A 21963-nucleotide genomic window follows, 5' to 3' on the forward strand; every position below is an offset into this window, starting at 1 on the left:
GCTACCCATCCACTCTAGAATCCAGTAAAAACTTATTACCCTCACCCACCAAGCTCTCCATGGATCAGCACCACCCTACATCTCCTCCCTTGTTTCAGTATACCATCCTACCCGCACCCTCCATTCTGCTGATGACCTGAGGTTAGCATCCTCAATAATCAGAACCTTCCACTCCCGTCTCCAAGACTTTACACGTGCTGCGCCAATTCTTTGGAATACACTTCCCAGGTCAATACAATTAGTCCCCAATCCCCACAAGTTTAATCGTGCCCTGAAAACGCATTTATTCAGACTGGCCTACCGCCTCAACACATTAACTTAATCTATCCCTGGGTGGCACAGTCAAAAGTTTTACCATAACCAGGTTCCCCGCATTATGCTCCCACATGCTTTATGCATCCATTAGCCCTCTGTGTCTGTACTGTTACACACTTAACATTATGGCTGGTCCAAACAATAAGGGCAATTGTTACCACCCACCTTTCGTGTCTCCCCTTTTTCCTCATAAATTGTAAGCTTGCGAGCAGGGCCCTCATTCCTCTTGGTATTTATTATAATCTATGTGATTATTATTAGGCTGTAATGTCTATTGTCTGTACAAGTCCCCTCTGAAATGTAAAGTGCTGCGGAATATGTTGGCGCTATAGAAATAAAATTTATTATTATTATAGAATTGTTTTAAAATTATAATTAATTTTAAGGCACCGTTACTGAAAAATAATAAATTTCATTCTATTCTTGGCAGGTGACTCTACCAGGCGCTCAGTGGCTCCTCTACCATTTACAGAGTTTAAAGCTGATAATGACAGTGTCAATGAAGATGCATCTAAAGAACATGCTGTCATCCCATGTGTACCTCCAGCTCCTCACAACAAAAATCTATCATGTGATACTTTGCAATGGCTCCAATTTTCTGATGCACCACAGACTGTTCAGCCAAATGAACATCTGCGGAGGGATGCTAAACATCAAATGGCTCACCCAGAAAAGCAGTCGGGTTCAAGTTCAGAACATGAGAAACTTGACAGCAATAAATCATCAACAATTGTTACACCTCAGAAAATTCATTCAGAAGAGCAGCTGTATTCATGTCCAGATTGTCAGAAACGTTTTGTCTACAAATCACAGTTTGTTATACATCAAAGAACTCATTCCGGAGAGAAACCATATACATGTTCAGAATGTGGGAAAAGTTGTGCTTTAAAATCAAATCTTGTTATACATCAGAGAATTCACACAGGGGAGAAACCATATACATGTTCAGAATGTGGGAAACGTTTTGCACACAAATCATCTCTTGTTACACATAAGAGAACTCACACGTCTGAAACACCAAAGAGCTCACACAGTTGAGAGACCATTTTCATGCTCTAAAGATGTAGAAAATGTGGACAATATTTTACAAATAAAAAATCACTACTTATTACACATCAAAGAATTCACTCAGAGGGGGGAGGCCATTTTCATGTTCTGAATGTGAAAAAAGCTTTTACCTACCCAACTACCTAATTGGCAACCCCTATACACTCCTTTTCTGAATAACTGACTACATGTGGCACGTATTCAGGGTTATCTAGGAGTTGCAGGGTACAGCCGCCGTGGAACGGGGGCACCAATCTCGATTATGTTTAGGGTGCCAAGCTCCGTTGTTAGGCAGTTTGTGATATCAGGACCCCATTGTAGGATGCAGTAGGTGACACGGTTGTTTGTTATATTGTGTGGTTGTGTTGTCTTGTATTTAGGCTTTATTAAAGGTTTAGATGTTAATCTATATCTAATAATTGCTGTAACGGTCCTTGCTATATATTAGAAAATCTTTTGCAGAAAAAAATGTGCCAGTTAAACATCAGAAAGTTCACACGTGTGGCCATTTTCATGTTCTGAATGCGGTGCATGTTTTAGAGCTAAAGTAGTTCTTTTAACACATCTGAGAATTCGCACAAAAGAAAAAAAACATTTTCATGCCTCAAATGTGGAAAATGTTTCAGAGAGTAGTCAAAACTTGTTACACATCAGAAAAAAATCAGACAGGAGAGAAGCGATACAAAAGTTCAGAATGTGATAAATGTTTTATATATAATTCAAATCCTCTAGAGAACCTTTCACCACTTTTACCATGTTAAACTGGCCACATCATGGAATAGTGGTGGAAAAGCTGAATAAAACTTTTTTTTTTTTTTAATTCCAGAGAGATTAGTTTGTAAAGTTTGGTCTTATCATAAATTATAAACGAATCGACTGCTCATCTCAGGGCAGTCAGTATGGGGGAGTAGAGCTGAGCTGAGTGTCATTACAAACACATCTGCAGCATCCTCTCACAGTGCTGTTGGCTCTACTCCTCCCACTGAAAACCATGAAATGAAAGTTGGAGGTGTTTGTAATCACACTCACTGCTGTACCCTACGCAGTCACTACTGTAACAGGGTTGTTTGTCATCACATGTCTCATAGGAGAAGGTATGTTGTTCTGATCTTCTGGGGCATGTAAATTTTTCCCCTGTATGAAGCCTCCTGCTTATGATTGGTCAGCATCCTGCAGGGGATGAAGTACATGGCCCCCAGAGGAGAGTTTCTAGTAAAGTTTTTCGGGTTCAGCATTAATTATAACTTAAACTTTACAAGCTAATATCTCAGCAAATAATTTGAAAAATTAAAAAGAGATGTTCTTCTCAGCTTTGCAGCCTCCATTCCATGATGAGGTCAGTTTAACTTGCTAAAACTGGTGAAAGGTTCTATTTAAGCACAAATCAATCTTCATTACAGCACAGGGTGTTCACTCATGAGAAGCGATTTTCGTGTAGTCACATTATCTTGCGTGTATGGCTGTTTGCAATTACGATACTCTATGGAGTGGATAAAAGAGCTAAACCCATCCCATACAATCAAGGACACCAGCTGTGTTATATACCGTAGCTGACACACAAAAGTAATTGATGCAATTGGAGCTGCAGAAAGAATTTAGGGAAGTAGACATTTTTTAATGATTAGTCAATTTAGAGCATCAAATGATGGTTAGGAAATGTATTCAATTATCAATAAATGATTTTTATTGAAAAGCAGACGGGTGAATTATTTGAACTCTCTGTATCAGTCGTGTGTAAAATATTCTGATTTAGGCTGTGTGCCCACGTTGTCTTTTTTAAACGTTTCCGCAGCGGCAATGCCGCCGCAGAAACGCTTAAACGCTAGTTAAAATGCATCTCATACAATCCTATGGGATTCCGCAGTTGCTGTGCCCATGCTGCGTATTTTACCGCTGCGGAATCGCATAGCGGTAAAATCTGCAGCATGTCCATTATTTCTGTGGAATCGCTGTGATTCTGCCGCCATAGGATTGCATTGAAAAGCTCACTTTACTCATGTGGCCATACCCACTATGCGTAAAGTGAGCGCTTCATGTGCGGATGGTACCCAGGGTCTGGAGGAGAGAAGACTCTAGTCCATTCCCTGGGTACTATATTTCTGTAAAAAAATAGAATTAAAATAAAAAAATAGGGATATACTTGCCCTCTGTCGGCCCCTGGAATCCTCCCGTCTCTCAGCCACGCTGCCAGCATCTTCCGTTCCCAGGAATGCATTGCGCGAATGACCTCTGACGTAGCGGTCTCGCATGATGCTACGTCATCACAGGTCATTGTTGCAAGGCATCCCTGGGAACGGAAGTTGCCGGCAGCGCTAATGAGGGTCGGGCCGACTCCGGTGACCGACAGAGGGTAATTATATTACGGCTTTTTTTTTTTTTTTTAATTAGAATGTTAAAAATATCTGTTACTATTGATGCTGCATAGGCAGCATCAATAGTAAAATGTTGATCACACTTGTCAAGCACTATGCTTGACAAAAGTGACCAACCTGTCAATCACTTTTCCAAGCGAAGCTTCAAATCACTTGGAAAAGCGCAAGCATTCTGCAAGTTTAAAATGCTTGCAAAACGCTTGTTTTGCTGGAAAACTCATGCGAATTCTGCATGCATTTTAACAGCGGCAGGGAGTTGTGGAAATGCTGTGGACATTTCCGCAGCATTTCTGCAATGTGGGCACTTAACCCTTTTTATATACAGTTATAATGCAAATACAAGGCTATCTGGTGCTTTTTTTGTCCACCCCATAAAAAATTGGTCATGGTAATGTAATGCTGTACATGTCTATGTAACCACCCCATGCCTAGATAGTTATCAACCAAAAGCAGGTGGGATTCACCCAGAATACCAATAATTTAAGTGCTAGTATGATATATTCAAGATTCACAATAAGAGAATGAGAGAGTGTGTGCAAAACAAATGGCACATCCAAAATATAAGGTCGGTAGAAGAGGATATGAGATTGATAGCCAACGCATGTTACTGCACACAATGGCTTCAGCAGGGAAAAGAGCCTCACCAGGGCCGGTTTTAGACAAATTGGGGCCCTAGGCAAAATTCAAAGTGGGCCCCCATGTCCATATAAAACACGTACGTGTTACACCAATATCGATGTCACTAGTGTTTTCAATCAGTGTGCCGTCCATATGCCATCCGTGTTTTTCCGGTATGGAAAATAGTAATGAAATTACAAAGCTTCTGTCATGATCCCACCACTGCCACCAATATGTCACGATCCCACCGCTGACACAGGTATGTCAGCGGACGGAGGGACTGCGACGCACTGCCGGCACACGGCTATCACAGGCACAGTGGGGGCTTATCTTAGTTATCCCACCACTGGCACCATGTGACAAAGATACAGCAAGCTAGTCTTGCCCTAACAATTTATTGCGGGGGGGGGGTTATTCTGGATGCCCCACCACTGCTAACATCCTTCCAAGAACTGGGAATGTATGTATATCCCAGTTCCTCAGTTCCACTTTGGAACTCGCAGCTCTCAGGTGCCCCCCTTACCCTGAGGTCAGTCATGGAACTACACCTAGGATAATTAGTCGCCGGACGGGCTGCTTGTTGTGCACAGGCGACTAGACCGCTGCAGTAAGGGAATTATCAATGCTTTGGCCTCAGCCACCTAATCAGCATATAAGACCTTTCCGTACTGCCAGCTAGCCCAACCAAGACACACCATGCCACCACCAGCTCCTGGTTTCTCTGCTTAAGTTATAGACTTAATACAGCGGTTCATAGCCAACACAATCAGTAGCGTAATTATCTAAAAAAGGTGCATGTTCATTTCTTAGAGCATGAAGGTAGACTGATAATGTTATGATTTATTCCCAAAAATGCAGGCAGTGATTACATAGATAAAAGTTGTTACAAAGTTGAGACATTAGATATGTACAAGGCAAATATAAAATAACAGGGATGAAAAGCAGAAATTAAAACTTAGTTGCTTAATGATCTCTAGGCAAGCCATGTGGCAGGGGGATGGGCAGCCAGACATCTGGTGATCCTTTCAGCATGGAATCTGCAGCTCAACTGAACTGTTTGTCCACTGGCATCCCTTATGGCATCTGCTGTGTGACCTCACAGAAGGGGCCAGCCAGAGAGGGTCTGCCCCCCTACTCTCTAAGTTGCAATTTAACTAAAAACTTATACTAACTATGTCTTGATGAGGAAAGCTCGTATCAACACGCAGATGGTATCATTTTTCCCAGTTTATCGAAATCCAATAATTAAAACCTAAACATGCAGTAGTTAGGACACTCCATTTGGGAGCAATCCATATCTCAGTTTTGGGAGGTGTTATATCCGTGAAAATTAGGGGTTAGAAAGCTGGTTTTGTGCCCTGCGCAGAAATGTAATTTTCATATCTCTGGCGTGTATGGTCCTTGCGATAGAGCTTCTTTTAATATTACTCATAGCTGGACTGGCCTCACGTCTTCCAAGCAAAGACATTTTTTCACTCAGCTTAATTAACATTCCTTAGCTGCACAGGAAATGGTCGGTGTCCTGTTTCAGATGCAGGCAGAGCAGATACACACAGCTGTGCTGCTAAGGAGTGAAGGGGGGTAGGAGTCACCTCTGCAGTGTGTGGCAAGCAGATTTTCCTCATAGAATGGAAGATTCTGGAAGGTTCCAGCACAATCATACTTTACAGACATATCTTACATTACAGCTTCTCATACTTTCCATGTTACACACGGACGGCACACGAATGGCATGTTTACACGGACCCATAGACTGCTGCTGGGAAAACACTGACATGAGTGCAGCACCATAGGTCAAATATGGGACACGTGGCATCTGTGAAAAACATGATGGTTCATGTGAAGGGGGCTGTACAGTCACATAATAGAAAACAGCAGAATTGCCATCTTTTTATACATCCTACCTCACAAACAGCAGAATATAAAGCGATTAAAAAAGTCCTACATGTCCCCCAAACTACTCTGCTAAATACCCTCTGGTCCATGGCCGATGGTTAGGGGTCCTTGATGGTTATTATTCACTTTGCACCTATAATATAAGGTGAAGTCACAAGACCCCTGCAGCCTAGTGCTAAGACTGGCAGAGACCCCTGGAGCCACAAGACCCCTGGAGCCACAAGACCACTGCAGCCCAGTGCTGAGACTGGCAGAGGCCCCCGGAGCCACAAGACCACTGCAGCCCGGTGCTGAGACTGGCAGAGACCCTCGGAGGCATAAGACCACTGCAGCCCAGTGCTGAGACTGGCAGAGACCCCCGGAGCCACAAGACCACTGCAGCCAGGTGCTGAGACTGGCAGAGACCCCCAGAGCCACAAGACCACTGCAGCCCAGTACTGAGACTGACAGAGACCCCGGAGCCACAAGACTACTGCAGCCCAGTGCTGAGACTGGCAGAGACCCCGGGAGGCATAAGACCACTGCAGCCCAGTGCTGAGACTGGCAGAGACCCCCGGAGCCACAAGACCACTGCAGCCAGGTGCTGAGACTGGCAGAGACCCCCAGAGCCACAAGACCACTGCAGCCCAGTACTGAGACTGACAGAGACCCCGGAGCCACAAGACTACTGCAGCCCAGTGCTAAGACTGACAGAGACCCCCGGAGACACAAGACTACTGCAGCCCAGTGCTAAGACAGGCAGAGACCCCCGGAGCCACAAGACTACTGCAGCCCAGTACTGAGACTGACAGAGACCCCCCAGAGCCACAAGACTACTGCAGCCCAGTGCTGAGACTGGCAGAGACCCCGGGAGGCATAAGACCACTGCAGCCCAGTGCTGAGACTGGCAGAGACCCCTGAAGCCACAAGACTACTGCAGCCCAGTGCTGAGACTGACAGAGACCCCTGGAGCCACAAGACTACTGCAGCCCAGTGCTAAGACAGGCAGAGACCCCCGGAGCCACAAGACTACTGCAGCCCAGTGCTGAGACTGGCAGAGGCCCCCGGAGCCACAAGACCACTGCAGTCCGATGCTGAGACTGGCAGAGACCCCCGGAGGCATAAGACCACTGCAGCCCAGTGCTGAGACTGGCAGAGACCCCCGGAGCCACAAGACCACTGCAGCCAGGTGCTGAGACTGGCAGAGACCCCCAGAGCCACAAGACCACTGCAGCCCAGTACTGAGACTGACAGAGACCCCGGAGCCACAAGACTACTGCAGCCCAGTGCTGAGACTGACAGAGACCCCCGGAGCCACAAGACTACTGCAGCCCAGTGCTAAGACAGGCAGAGACCCCCGGAGCCACAAGACTACCAAGACTACTGCAGCCCAGTACTGAGACTGACAGAGACCCCTGGAGCCACAAGACTACTGCAGCCCAGTGCTGAGACTGTCAGAGACCCCGGGAGGCATAAGACCACTGCAGCCCAGTGCTGAGACAGGCAGAGACCCCCAGAGCCACAAGACTACTGCAGCCCAGTGCTAAGACAGGCAGAAACCCCCGGAGCCACAAGACTACTGCAGCCCAGTGCTAAGACAGGCAGAAACCCCCGGAGCCACAAGACTACTGCAGCCCAGTGCTGAGACTGGCAGAGACCCCGGGAGGCATAAGACCACTGCAGCCCAGTGCTGAGACTGGCAGAGACCCCCGAAGCCACAAGACTACTGCAGCCCAGTGCTGAGACAGGCAGAGACCCCCGGAGCCACAAGACTACTGCAGCCCTGTACTGAGACTGACAGAGACCCCCCGGAGCCACAAGACCACTGCAGCCCAGTGCTGAGACTGGCAGAGGCCCCCGGAGCCACAAGACCACTGCAGCCCGGTGCTGAGACTGGCAGAGACCCCCGGAGGCATAAGACCACTGCAGCCCAGTGCTGAGACTGGCAGAGACCCCCGGAGCCACTAGACCACTGCAGCCAGGTGCTGAGACTGGCAGAGACCCCCAGAGCCACAAGACCACTGCAGCCCAGTACTGAGACTGACAGAGACCCCGGAGCCACAAGACTACTGCAGCCCAGTGCTGAGACTGACAGAGACCCCCGGAGCCACAAGACTACTGCAGCCCAGTGCTAAGACAGGCAGAGACCCCCGGAGCCACAAGACTACTGCAGCCCAGTACTGAGACTGACAGAGACCCCCGGAGCCACAAGACTACTGCAGCCCAGTGCTGAGACTGGCAGAGACCCCGGGACGCATAAGACCACTGCAGCCCAGTGCTGAGACAGGCAGAGACCCCCAGAGCCACAAGACTACTGCAGCCCAGTGCTAAGACAGGCAGAGACCCCCGGAGCCACAAGACTACTGCAGCCCAGTGCTAAGACAGGCAGAAACCCCCGGAGCCACAAGACTACTGCAGCCCAGTGCTAAGACTGGCAGAGACCCCGGGAGGCATAAGACCACTGCAGCCCAGTGCTGAGACAGGCAGAGACCCCCGGAGCCACAAGACTACTGCAGCCAAGTGCTGAGACTGGCAGAGACCCCCGGAGCCACAAGACTACTGCAGCCCAGTGCTGAGACTGACAGAGACCCCCGGAGCCACAAGACTACTGCAGCCCAGTGCTAAGACAGGCAGAGACCCCCGGAGCCACAAGACTACTGCAGCCCAGTACTGAGACTGACAGAGACCCCCGGAGCCACAAGACTACTGCAGCCCAGTGCTGAGACTGGCAGAGACCCCGGGACGCATAAGACCACTGCAGCCCAGTGCTGAGACAGGCAGAGACCCCCAGAGCCACAAGACTACTGCAGCCCAGTGCTAAGACAGGCAGAGACCCCCGGAGCCACAAGACTACTGCAGCCCAGTGCTAAGACAGGCAGAAACCCCCGGAGCCACAAGACTACTGCAGCCCAGTGCTAAGACTGGCAGAGACCCCGGGAGGCATAAGACCACTGCAGCCCAGTGCTAAGACAGGCAGAGACCCCCGGAGCCACAAGACTACTGCAGCCCAGTGCTAAGACTGGCAAAGACCCCGGGAGGCATTAGACCACTGCAGCCCAGTGCTAAGACAGGCAGAGACCCCCGGAGCCACAAGACTACTGCAGCCAAGTGCTGAGACTGGCTGAGACCCCCGGAGCCACAAGACTACTGCAGCCCAGTGCTAAGACTGGCAGAGACCCCGGGAGGCATAAGACCACTGCAGCCCAGTGCTAAGACAGGCAGAGACCCCCGGAGCCACAAGACTACTGCAGCCCAGTGCTAAGACTGGCAAAGACCCCGGGAGGCATAAGACCACTGCAGCCCAGTGCTAAGACAGGCAGAGACCCCCGGAGCCACAAGACTACTGCAGCCCAGTGCTTAGACTGGCTGAGACCCCCGGAGTATCAGTGCTGGCGCTGCAGGGGATTTATCATTTCATGCTAATTATTTTTACATTCTCAGAAATCCACTGCAGTGACTGTTCACATGCACAATTTTTGCTGCAGATTGATCTACATGCAGTGTTGGCAGGAAATATTCTTCGTTTTTGTAGTCTTTACACTTGCATTTTTGTGTCCCATTCATTTGAAAAGGGAAAAATGCTGAAAGACGATAGTAACAGATTTATAAAAAAAAGCCTCCTGGCCGGTGTCCGTGTCTGGCTGCTGCACTGGGACATTGCGGAATAGTATAGTAGACGGCACTATTCCACACAATAGTATAGTAAGCCCTGTTCACACTGCGCTTCTGCAGTGAGTCCGGGGGCTCTGCCTGAATCCCCATAAAATAGGATTCATGTAAATCCCCAACGGGGCCACAGACGGCACTGACACCAGCAGAGGTCAAATGAATTTTTTTTTCCTGAAACTGACTGATTTATTTTCTTAGGCCGGTGCACACGGTAAAGAATTGGCAGCACTTTGGACGCAGCACATGTCCACTGCCGGCTATTGAACGCAGGTGATTCCACATGTGATCACTGAACTGTGCGGATTCACTGCGTCCAATACATTGTACGGGTGAGATTTATGGCGTCTCTGCAAGATAAACAGACATGTTGCGATCTGGAAAGACGCGCTGCATGTCCGTCTCTGCGCATAGTGGGCATGGGATTTCTTGAGATCCCATCCATTATGCTGTAACATCTGGATGCTGCACAAGTACAGAGCATCCAACCCGCAGAGATTACTGATCGTGTGCACATACCCTCATATAGTCTGTGTTTTTTCGTCTAAAAGTGTCCTCTTTTCTGTGGCTGTTGGAACAGACGGACACGTTCAGAAAGAAAAACATCACATGTGGAATTCATGTGAACTCCATTCCTGTCATTGCAATCTATGGTTCTATAGGGGATTCAGGCAGAACACATAGGGAGCAGTAAAGACAGTGTGAACAGGTCCTAATGTAAGACACGGGCATTAGACATAAACTGTTGATCCCTATTATGGCGACACTAGAGTTACAGAACTATATATGCAGCACATACAGTATACACAGATATACACTATACATATAATATATACTTTATAAATATAGAAACATACAGTACATGTTGTATATCTTTATTCTTCTTTATTTTTTTCTATATAGCGCTAACATATTCCGCAGCGCTTTACAGTTTGCACACGTTATTATCGCTGTCCCCAATGGGGCTCACAATCTAAATTCCCTATCATTATGTCTTTGGAGTGTGGGAGGAAACCGGAGAACCCGGAGGAAACCCACGCAAACATGGGGAGAACATACAAACTCCTTGCAGATGTTGTCCTGAGCCACCGTGCTGCCCACTGTACTGTATATGCAGTATACAGACACATACACTGTGTACAAGGACAAATATAAGGTATATACACACAGAAACATTCAGTTTATATACAGTATGCTCACATACATATACACTTACAATATGCAGTATACATATAATATACACAGATACACATACTGTATATACGTATATACACAGCAAATGCACCACAGATATACACAATCATACTATATACTGTATATATGTACACACATACTATATACACATATACAGACACATTGTATACTGCACATGTACACACACAGGTATACATATATGTATGCTTACTAGGTCCTGATGTCACTTGTGCAGATCTCAGGACGGTGATGTAGGAGCAGCCATGATGAGGAGGAGGGGACACACACACAGGGCTGCAGACATCTGTCCTGCCCCAGGTATGACATCTTCTAACCTAACACTACAGGGGAGATAGAGGGGGAATGGAGAGGGGGTTTGGGAGAGACGATCGAGGACTGCAGAGGATGCAGAGCGTTATTCACTGTAAGGCTAGTTTCACACTAGCGTTTTTCTGCTCTGCGTTTGGTGCGCACATCAAACGCGTGACAAAAACGCATACACACGCTTATAAGCGCTGCTTTTTTTGTAGCATCATCGTGCTCGTTAAGCCAAAATAACGCAGCGTTTGCATTTTTAAGCGTTTTCCATGCGTTTATGCGCATGGTGTCACAATCACAGGAGGAAAATCCTTGACCAATTAGTGCAACAGACTTCACCAATTGGACAGCAGTGGGCGTGTGTTATGGGAATTTTTTATATAGACCCTGTTTACAGCTTAATTCTTCACATTTGCTTGCTTTTTATCTTGACAACATGGATCTGCGCTGGAAGAGTTTTCATTTCAACTTGAATCTGGACATCAGGATGGCTCAGGCTTATGCAGTTGCTTGCCATGAACAAAGGGAGAGAGAGAGAGACAGCGAAGACGGCAGCAGCGGCGTTTGTGGGTACATCCGATTGTTGAACTCCGGGAGAGCCATGGAGCGTACCACACACTCTACAGCGAGCTCCAGGCAAACCCGGAGAAATTTATGGACTATACACGGATGTCCCAACAAAGCTTCATGTATTTGCTTGGTCGTGTCCAAGATGCCATCCGGAGACAGGACACACAGCTCCGTCGTGCGATTCCTCCCGGGGAACGGCTCCTGGTCACGTTACGGTACGTATTATTTCAAAACCAATGGCTGGATAATTTTATTTATTCTCAGATGTACTATTCCTAAGCAGGCAGAATTATTGTTCTGCCATGTACTTAACCAAAGGCTGCAGCATTATTTTTATGCCATTTAGTAAAGAAAAGGCTGCATACTTATTTTTATGCCTTAATTGTTTATTTTTTTAAATTTTATTTTTTGGTGTGGTAAAAATCCATATACACAAATATTAATTTTTGTTGTTTCTTTGTTTCACAGATTCCTGGCTACTGGAGAGACCCTCTCTTCACTGCACTTCCAGTACCGGCTTGGAATATCCACCTTGTGTGGAATAGTTGCGGACACCTGCCGGGCTTTGTGGGACGTTCTCTGTCCCGAATTTCTGCCCCTGCCCACCGTGGACAAGTGGATTGAAAATGCGGAAAGATTCTGGACAGTCTGCAATTTCCCTAACTGTCTGGGTGTGGTGGATGGGAAACACATCCGGATTATAAAACCAAATAGAACTGGATCAGAGTACTATAACTATAAAAAGTACTTCTCTACTGTACCCATGGCCATTTCTGATGCAGACTGTAAGTTTGTTGCAGTGGACATTGGGGCATTTGGCCGTGGGAATGACTCCCAGGCTTTTAAGAACTCTCACATGGGCCGGAGGTTGTATGGCAACCAGCTCAATTTCCCCATGCCACAGCCTCTTCCCAACACCGAAGGTTCGCCACAGCCCTTTGTAATGGTTGGGGATGAGGCATTCCAGATGTGCCAAAACCTCCTCAAACCCTACGCCAGCCGGACTTGGACGACACCAAAAGAATTTTTAATTACAGGCTGACCAGGGCAAGAAGAACTGTAGAGTGTGCCTTTGGTATACTTGTCTCCAGATGGCGCATTCTCAGCACAGCCATTAATCTGAAAATGGAAACAGTGGATGAGGTGGTGAAGGCCTGTGTGGTTCTACACAATTTTGTCATAGTTAGAGAGCACCCGAACTTTGAGCTCGATGATGCCGCTCCTAACCCCTTGCCTGAATTTAATCAGCACCTTCTCGGGTCATCCGTTGAAGTTAGCCAAATGAGGGACCAATTTGCGGCCTACTTCAACTCAGATGTAGGACGGGTAGCCTAGCAAGAGCAAATGGTGTATGATTTTTACACTTCAATACAATAATCAACTGGCCAGGTGTACCAGTGAATTCATGATGCTGTGTTTTGTGCATCATGAATTTACTAGTACTCAAGACCAGGTGACTATACATACACACAACTTGTATGATCTTTCTTATCTTTACACTTTGAGTTCAATGTGATGCGACGGTGGAGATAATACAACTAATATTTGTGTCACCTGTCATGATGTTAAAATTGTTCATTTTGGAATTCAGTAGCATCCCTAACTATGTATCATACCTATCGCTGTGACTATCGATATTATTTGTATTATCATCACTGTGGCCAGTTTGAACTCAAGACTGTATACATAATAAAGTTGATACAAATTCTAGAATGCCTAGGCCTGGTGGCATGCTGAAGTGAGGACGCCAAAAGTAATGCATTCAGACTTCAGAAGGTTATCACACATTGTCAGAATACACAGAGGTTAACTGCAGCATCGCTACAGTCTGAATTCAATATATGCAGACTGAAGCGACGTTGCTGGTTAAAACTTATGTGTATTCACCTTCTCAGGTGTGATAGTTATGATACAAGGCCAGGGTATTGAACATATGGTGTGTATTTTCCACATCATCTCCTCAGTTTATCAACACACAGTGAATAGAGGATGAGGTTAATTACAAGGTCTAGCTACAATAACCTTGGATTGTATCCCAAAAAGTTAAATGATGTTAAAACACATCACAGTCAATTAACTGTTTAGGATGCAAGGCAAGGTAACAATAGATAGGCCTTGCACTCAACAACATCCTCTATTCAGTCTGTGCTATATTACCTGACAGAAGAGACTGTTGTGGAAAATACAAGTCATATAGATTTGTGTTTTTGACTACACTTATCTCCAAGATTGACACGCAAAACATTTGTCATTAATGGAGCTATGTGTTGACAAAAACATAATATGTACGGCGCAGTGTGTGTACGGCGCAGTGTGTGTAGGTGGCGAAAGACACATTAAACAAACCTTTTTTTGAACAAGAAAAATTGCACTTTTTTTTTCTTTTAAAGATTATTTTCCTTTTGAAGGACGTTTGAGGGAAGAGTGGGGTACTTTGGGGGTGTGGAGAAATGAGGAGCGGCTGGAAATTGAGGAAGGGGTTCTAGGTGAAGGGGCTACTAAATTAGTGGGGGAAGGGAGCTCAGGCATGGAAATGGAGGCAGGTTGAGAAACATTGGAAGGAGAGGGGGGACTGACTAACAAAGTCTTTTGTTTCTTCTTTGGGGCAGGAGTCACCTGCCTGTACCGACTACCACCGTGTGATCGCCTTACATTGGTTGACCGTCTAGAGATGGTGGACCGTGTCTGTGATGAATAAAATATGGAATGTGAGTCTCCCCTAGGCTGCTTGGTGGTGGCGCTGGCAGTGCTCCTTGAAGGAGAATAGGTGGTGTCGGTGCTCATAGAACGAGAAGTGTGTGCGGCGCTTCTGGTTGGAGAAGTGGTGGCGGTGCTCCTATCAGGCGAAGTGGTGGTGGTGCTCTTCTGATGAGGAGTGGTGGTGGTGCTATGAGGAGGCGAAGCGGTGGCAGTGTGCCTCTGAAGAGGAGTGGTGGCGGTGCTCCGAGTAGGCGAAGCGGTGGCGGTGCTCCTCTGAAGAGTGGTGGCGGTGCTCTGATAAGGAGATGTGGCAGTGCTCCTCTGAAGAGGGGTGGTGGTGGTGCTCTGATGAGGAGAAGAGGTGGCGGTGCTCCTCTGATGATGAGTGGTGGAGGTGCTCCTGGAATGATGAGGAGTTGTGGCGGTGCTCCCATACTGATGAGAAGTGGCGGTGCTCTGATCCGGTAATCATGGTGTCTCTGGGCTCCGAACAGGAGAAGAGGTGACGGTGGCCCTAGCTGATTTTGTGCTGGAGGTGTGCCAAGATGACGTAATGGTGGCAGTACTGGTGCTCCAGACAGGAGCAGCGCTTGACATGGTGGTGGCGGGGGTGGAGTGTCCAGCAGCACTCGGCATGGTGTTGTATAGTGGTGTCCGGCTTGGCTAGGAATGCAGGTGGCCGTGCAGTGATATGCAGCAGAAGTCGGTACTGTGGTGAAGCGAGTCAGTGGTGGGACAGGTGGGAATGACAACACTGACTGCTGCACGTACTGATTCTGCTGCATAGCCTGCAAGAAAGCAGTGCTGCAGGCATGTAACACATTCAGCTGTTGCTCAGGACTAAGGTGATCCGCCATGCCCCGTTCAATTTTACTAAAGAAATGGTGCGCTGGTCTATTGAGGTCGGCCTCCAGCCGTTCAAGGCGCTGGTCGGAAGAGTGGATGAGGTGTTCCATGTGGTTAAAACCACGTTCCATTAGTGAAAAACCACTTTCCACTCTTTCGGACAGCGTCTTGAGGCTGGCATGAAAGGCCTCGCTCAAGTGCATGAACTCAGGCAAGACAGGCCTGTCCGAGGCCCTCTACCGCTGGCGGGTAGTGCCCGCATAACCAGTGGCAGAGACCTGGGACTGGGGAACACCTGATTGACCAGCTTCCTGGTCACGAGCTGTCTGTGTTGCTGACCTGCAACTTGCTTCCTGGCTGTTGGATGGCTGGGACGGGTCCGAGGTCGATCGATGAATAACTGCTCCAGGGACAGGTTGCAGGGTGCTGCTCCAGGTGCTGTGGAAACAAAAGTAAAACATTAGTATCATGCATTTACCAGAAGGATCAGCTGTGGAATATAAAAGCACCGATTATGTTCAATTAAAACCCAAAAAAAAAGAAAATTATACTTGCTCTGGTGGCAAGGACCGGTCGTTGGAATTCCAATGCGCGATGATAGCGGTACTTTGTTCTGGTCCTTGCCGCTGAGCCGCTGCGACCCTGTCCCTCAGCACGAACATCAGTGTTGAAGCGGTCCTTCATCGAGCGCCAACGTGTGCGGACTTTGTTCACTGTTGAAAAAATAATTAAATAAAGTTATACAATGTACTGATGGCAATATCTGTATCATCACACACACCTGAGTGACCTTGTCAAACAGTCAATGCGGCATCAAAAAATAATTCAATACACACTGCATTCACTGTTGAACCTGAGGACACTTGTGTCTTTACTGCAAGAATATATCTTGCAGTAAACACAAGTATCATCAGGAGCAAGAGTTAAAGCATAAAAAATACAGCATTACAATGCACAATGCATTCACTGTGGAACCTGGGGACACTTGTGTGTTTACTGCAAGAATATATCTTGCAGTAAACACAAGTATCATCAGGAGCAAGAGTTAAAGCATAAACAATACAGCATTACAATACACAATGCATTCACTGTTGAACCTGGGGACACTTGTGTGTTTACTGCAAGAACTGATATATTTATATCTTTTAACTGACATATACTGTATATATATATATATATATATATATATGTATAAAATCTCTGTTAGCATTTGGTTCTGCTGGTTCCAGCACAGTTATTCTTGCAGTGAAGTGACTACTAGTGTCAGCTATGTCAGTGAAGAGGACTATTAGGCTATGTGCACACGTTGCGGATTCTGCTACGGATCCGCAGCATTTCTGGCCCTGCGGGTCCCCAGCAGATTTAGCTGTGTTGTACAGTACCATTGTTTTCGATGATAAAGCAAAAAATGCTGTGCACATGCTGCGGATTTTACCACGCGGATTTGCTGCGGGTTCAAATCAATTCTTTGTGCGGAATCCGCAGCGGTTTCACACCTTCTCCATTGTAGAGGTGTGAAACCACAGGGCTAAACCGCAGGCTAATCCGCAGGTAAACCGCAGGTCTTTTGACCTGCGGATTTACCTGCGGATTTTTCCAAATCCAAGTGGAAAAATCCGCAGCTCCTTCAACTACGTGTGCACATAGCCTTAGATGAGGCTGACAGCTAGTTCGCACATGACTGCAAGTGTGCAAAGCGCATCATCGTGGTCACGTGATTACTGCTGGACCCGCAAAGCCCAACCATGTATATCTGGCAGTATACTACAAATAAAAGTATGGAATGGTGTAGCAGCGGCACTATTCTATACAACGCTATCTTGTAAAAGACGTACTTAAAATATATATTTTTTTACGGTGGATGTTGAAACCACTATATAGCATCCATAGGAGGCAACTGTTTAACATATGCATCATGGCGAATATGCTGATAAGAGGCCATTTTGTCTTAAAGGGTTATTCCCCAAAAGTCAATTTATCTCCAATCCCGATGATAAGTGATAACTTACTGATTTTTGGGGGACTGACCACTGGGACTCCCATCAATCCGGAGAACAAGACTCTCCAGCTCAGCCATGAATGGACTGGAGGGCGTCTGCTGACTTCACCTCTAATCATTGTCTATGGAACTGTTGGAAATAGCCGAGCGCAGCGCTCAGCAGCTCTATAGATAGACTTTCTTGTTTATTCTAACTTGATGCTTATCCAGACACCTGCATTACATACGCCTCTGCTTGCAGGACGGTAATAATGAGGGCAATCTGGCCTGGTGTCCGTCCCAATAAATGCGTATTCTATCCATTAAAAATATGTCTAAAAAAATTGGATGTGTTAAAGTAGAAGATGGGGCAAAAGGGAAACATGGAGAGATCTCCAGAACCAAAGAGGGAGGATAAACCACGTGTTTGGTCCTCCCCAGTCCATGTCTCAGGCACCCTGGGGAGGATTATGAGAAGCCTGAGGATATCAACACGTCATCATGTACTGAAATCACAACACACTAAGCCATCGAGTGACAGTAGTGCAAGAGTTAACCCCTTTCCCCAGCAGCCCATTTTCGTTTTTTGTTTCCGTTTTTTCCTCCCCTTCTTCCCAGAGCCATAACGCTTTTTTTTTTTTTCCATATGATGGCTTGATTTTTGTGAGACAAGCTGTACTTTTGAATGACACCCTTCATTTTACCATACAGTGTACTCGAAAACGGGGAAAAAAATCCCAAGTGTGGTGAAATTGCAAAAAAAAACCCCAATTCTGACATTGTTTTTTGGGAATTGTTTTCACGGTGTACATTTTGTGGTAAGAATGACCATACAATATGATTCTCCTAATCACTACAATTACAGCGATAGCACACATGTCCAGTTTTATTATTTTAGTGGTGCAGAAAAAATCTGAAGTTTGCCAAAAAAAAAAGTTTGGAGTTGTGCCACCATTTTACAAATCCCATAATATTTTTATTTTGCGGCCGATGGAGCTATATTACAGCTTAGTTTTTGCGGCGTGAGCCGACTAGTACCATTTTGGGATAGATGTGACTTTTTGATCGTTTATTTTGTGGTATTGTGGCGACCAAAAAAAAAACTTAATTTTGCCGTTCTTGAATTTTTTCTGTTTACAGATTGGGTCAATAGTTCTTATATTTTGATAGATCTTATTTTTCTGAACGTGGTGTGTATTTTTTTATATATATATCTTTATTTTCACTGGTGGAAAGGGGTGTTATTTGAACTTCTACTTATTTATTTTTTTCATATTTTTTACAACTTTTTTTTACGTTTTACTGGTTTTGTTCGTCCCCTTAAGGGGGTTCAAGATGCGATCATTCAATCACTTGTGCTAAATGAAGCGAAGCTGAAGCATCACTGAATATAGCAGAAATCAGTCTCTTTTGAAACTCTGCCACAGGCTGGGTTTCGAAGGAATTCCTTAATTACAGTCACGAGGGTCATCAGATGAACCCCGGCTGTCATGACAACCCATCAGTGACCTGAAATCACGTCATGGGTGCGCTGATGGGCGGAATCAAGCACACGCTCACTCATCAGTGCGAGTTAAATGCCGCAGTCAGAGATTGACAGCGGCAGGTTAACAATCACGTGTGGAGCACCATTCCACTCGTGATTGCTAGTGGCAGGTCCTGGCGGTAATTCATAGCTATCGCCTGTCAGATATGGGGTGCGCTTGCTGCATGAAATCCACTCTATATACCCACTTCCGACTTGTGGAGTATATATACGGTGCATGTTTTAATGGAGGGGGAATATTGTGAGTGACTACTGACTCTGATGGCTGACGGCACAATACTTCATCTCTGATGAAGCCCGTCTCCATATAACCGGATGTTCCCCTCACACAACGATAGGCGCCGCGCTGCACAAAGACAATTCACATCAGACAGCGATTTTTTTTTTTTTTTACATTGGGTTTGAATTCTGCTCCAACATTTGCAAGAAAAAAACCCCAATTCAAATACTCTTTGAATAAGCATCCTAAAAAAAAAGTATTTTTTTAAAGTTTTTTTTATGTTATTTTATCAGCCAATAAAAATCATGTCAAAAATTCAGTGTGAACACACACATAAACTTCAGCTCTAAGGCACCTGATCATGTGATCTTTGACTCCTCCCATATATGACTGATCATATGACCGTGGCATCATTATTGGTCCCATAAGCACAGAACAGCCATATATCTAGTGTGCGGTTCTGCAGGTGGAGGTATGTGAAGATTTCCAAACTGGGTGAAAGGTGTCATTAACACTTTCAATACTGGCCAAAACAGGAGCTAAGACTTGTTTGTGTTGCATTGTGGCCTGTTTTTGGTACCTATAACTTGTTACATAAAGGGGTTGTTTTGTTTAAAAATAAAGTTATCCCTATGACCGGTGATAACTTATTGAAAGGTGGGAGTCTGACCACTGGAGCCTGAACCGATCATCAGAAGGGAAATTTTTTTATACCCATGGGGGCACTTAATTTTATTTTGTGCACAATAAACTCCCTTTAAAGCAAATTAAATAATCAATAATAATGTTTTTGTCACTATCTGTCACCTTTCTTGGACCAGCATTCCTCTTAATTGGCACAGGTGATTTTTTTGAGTTAGCAGGAGACTCCAAAAAAAGGGGTCCAGCCTATTTTTGCTCTCATTTGACAGCGTGAGGAAGGTTTGTTGCATGGCTCCTTTCACTTGATGTTGGTGCGGTGTGGTGGCCATTGTTGCTGTTATTTTGTGCTTGTGCGGTGGTGTGGTCTGGAGTCATGGAGACTCCGTCTTTCAGCATGGGCGCTGTGAAGCACCAGGCCACCCACCCTGCTGGTGCATTGTCGCTGCAGTGGTGGTTAGCGTCTGACACCACTCCTTTAAGGTAGTAAAAGGTAGGACCCACTGAGAGGTTCGCTGTGACGTGGCAGGGGGCTTCATACAGTCTGATCAGAAATTAAAACTAATAACTTCATGTTCAGTAAAATATTTTTGCCTAGGGACATTAAATCAATGTATGATTTTTTTGGTGGTGCGGTCTATGCTCGTTTTTCAGCAAATTGCATGACTTTTTAAATGACATCATACGTATTATCATGTGTTGTACTGGAAAAAATTTCAAGTCTGGTGAAGAAGCAAAAAAAAAAAAGTTTGCGACGGCATTTGTTTTTTGCGCCCTGAGCCAATGTATTTATTGATATATTTTATGGTAAGTATGATGTTTTCATTGCCTTATATGTTTTTGTGTTGTTGTGATGCCCAAAAATAACCACTTACCACTTTTTATAATACCGTCTGCTGATCGGATTAATTTATTTTATACTAGCTGAAGAGCCCGGCGTTACCCCTAATATACCCAGGGCCGGCCCGAACGTATAGGCAAACTAGGCGGCCGCCTAGGGCGCCGACCCAAAGGGGGCGCCAGAGAAAAAATTAAAAAAATCTTTTCAAAAGGCAAAAAGTTTTAGGGATGGAAAGAAAAGTGTACATATTTAAAGGGCAAATATGACGCAAGAGAGGTTGGTTGGGTTGGCAACAATTTCGATAGAATCTGAAGTTGCTAAACAAATTAATCTCGGTGACTTAGTGTCATCCTTTTAAAAAAAAAAAAAAAAGGCAACGAAACAAAAATTTTAATTACCTATGGTCGTTTTTGTTTTGTGTTATTGATTACTTTGAATATATTTGTCCTATACAACTTCTCAGAAGATTAAAGAGTTAGGAGAGAGTTAATTAATCATTGTTGTTGTGATTTATTTTGTTCCTCAATTTATATCCCAAGTTTTCATCTACTGCCAAGAATAGTAGGGGCGCAACAAAATAGTTTCGCCTAGGGTGCCGTAATCTCTCGGGCCGGCCCTGAATATACCATATCATCCTGTCAGCCAGAGCCACTGGACTACTACCACTAAAATCCCACACCATCCTGTCGGAGCCACCGGACTACTACCAGTAATATCCCACATCATCCCTTCACCAGAGCTACCAGAATACTACCACTAATATCCCACACCATCCCATCAGAGTCACCAGACTACTACCCCTAATATCCCGTATCATCCTGTCAGCCAGAGCCACCGAACTACTACCCCTAATATCCCACATGATCCCATCAGCCAGAGCTACCGGACTACTGCCCCTAATATTCCACATCATCCCGTCAGCCAGAGCCACCGGACAACTACCCCTAATATCCCACATCATCCCGTCAGCCAGAGCCACCGAACTACTGCCCCTAATATTCCACATCATCCTGTCAGCCAGAGCCACCGGACTACTACCACTAAGGCTAGTTTCAGACTAGCGTTTCCGGGCGCAGGGCAGGGCCGCCGCTAAGCCCCTCCCCCGGCCGCGCCCCCTCCTGTCATCTCCTCCACCGATCGTATGACTGTGCATGCGATCAGTGTACCCTATACTTAGCATTGGGTGCGCTGATTATGCACTGGTCTGATTTCGCTGGC

At 45.9% G+C, this 21963-nt stretch overlaps 2 protein-coding genes across 5 annotated transcripts in view; both read left to right on the top strand.

The window, feature by feature from the left end:
- Positions 1-3058, top strand: part of LOC141051107 (uncharacterized) — a 40578-nt gene extending 37520 nt beyond the window's left edge. For all 3 annotated transcript variants that reach the window (XM_073547986.1, XM_073547987.1, XM_073547988.1), the window contains exon 5: positions 746-3058. In XM_073547986.1, coding sequence (XP_073404087.1) covers positions 746-1353 — 608 coding nt within the window. In that variant the 3' untranslated portion in view covers positions 1354-3058. The remainder of the gene's footprint in view (positions 1-745) is intronic.
- The window catches only part of LOC141051076 (uncharacterized), a 188466-nt gene that overhangs the window by 109713 nt on the left and 56790 nt on the right, over positions 1-21963 (top strand). The window contains exon 1 of one of the 2 annotated variants that reach the window (XM_073547934.1): positions 19610-19737. The exons of the other annotated variant lie outside the window; for it this stretch is intronic. The gene's annotated coding sequence lies outside the window, so the exon portion shown is untranslated. Of the gene's footprint in view, positions 1-19609; positions 19738-21963 lie in introns of those variants that run through there. 2 annotated transcript variants of the gene reach the window in all.

The sequence above is a fragment of the Dendrobates tinctorius genome, unplaced genomic scaffold (assembly GCF_039654945.1).
Source record: "Dendrobates tinctorius isolate UK_male_01 unplaced genomic scaffold, ASM3965494v1 ptg000155l, whole genome shotgun sequence".
NCBI lineage: Eukaryota > Metazoa > Chordata > Amphibia > Anura > Dendrobatidae > Dendrobates > Dendrobates tinctorius.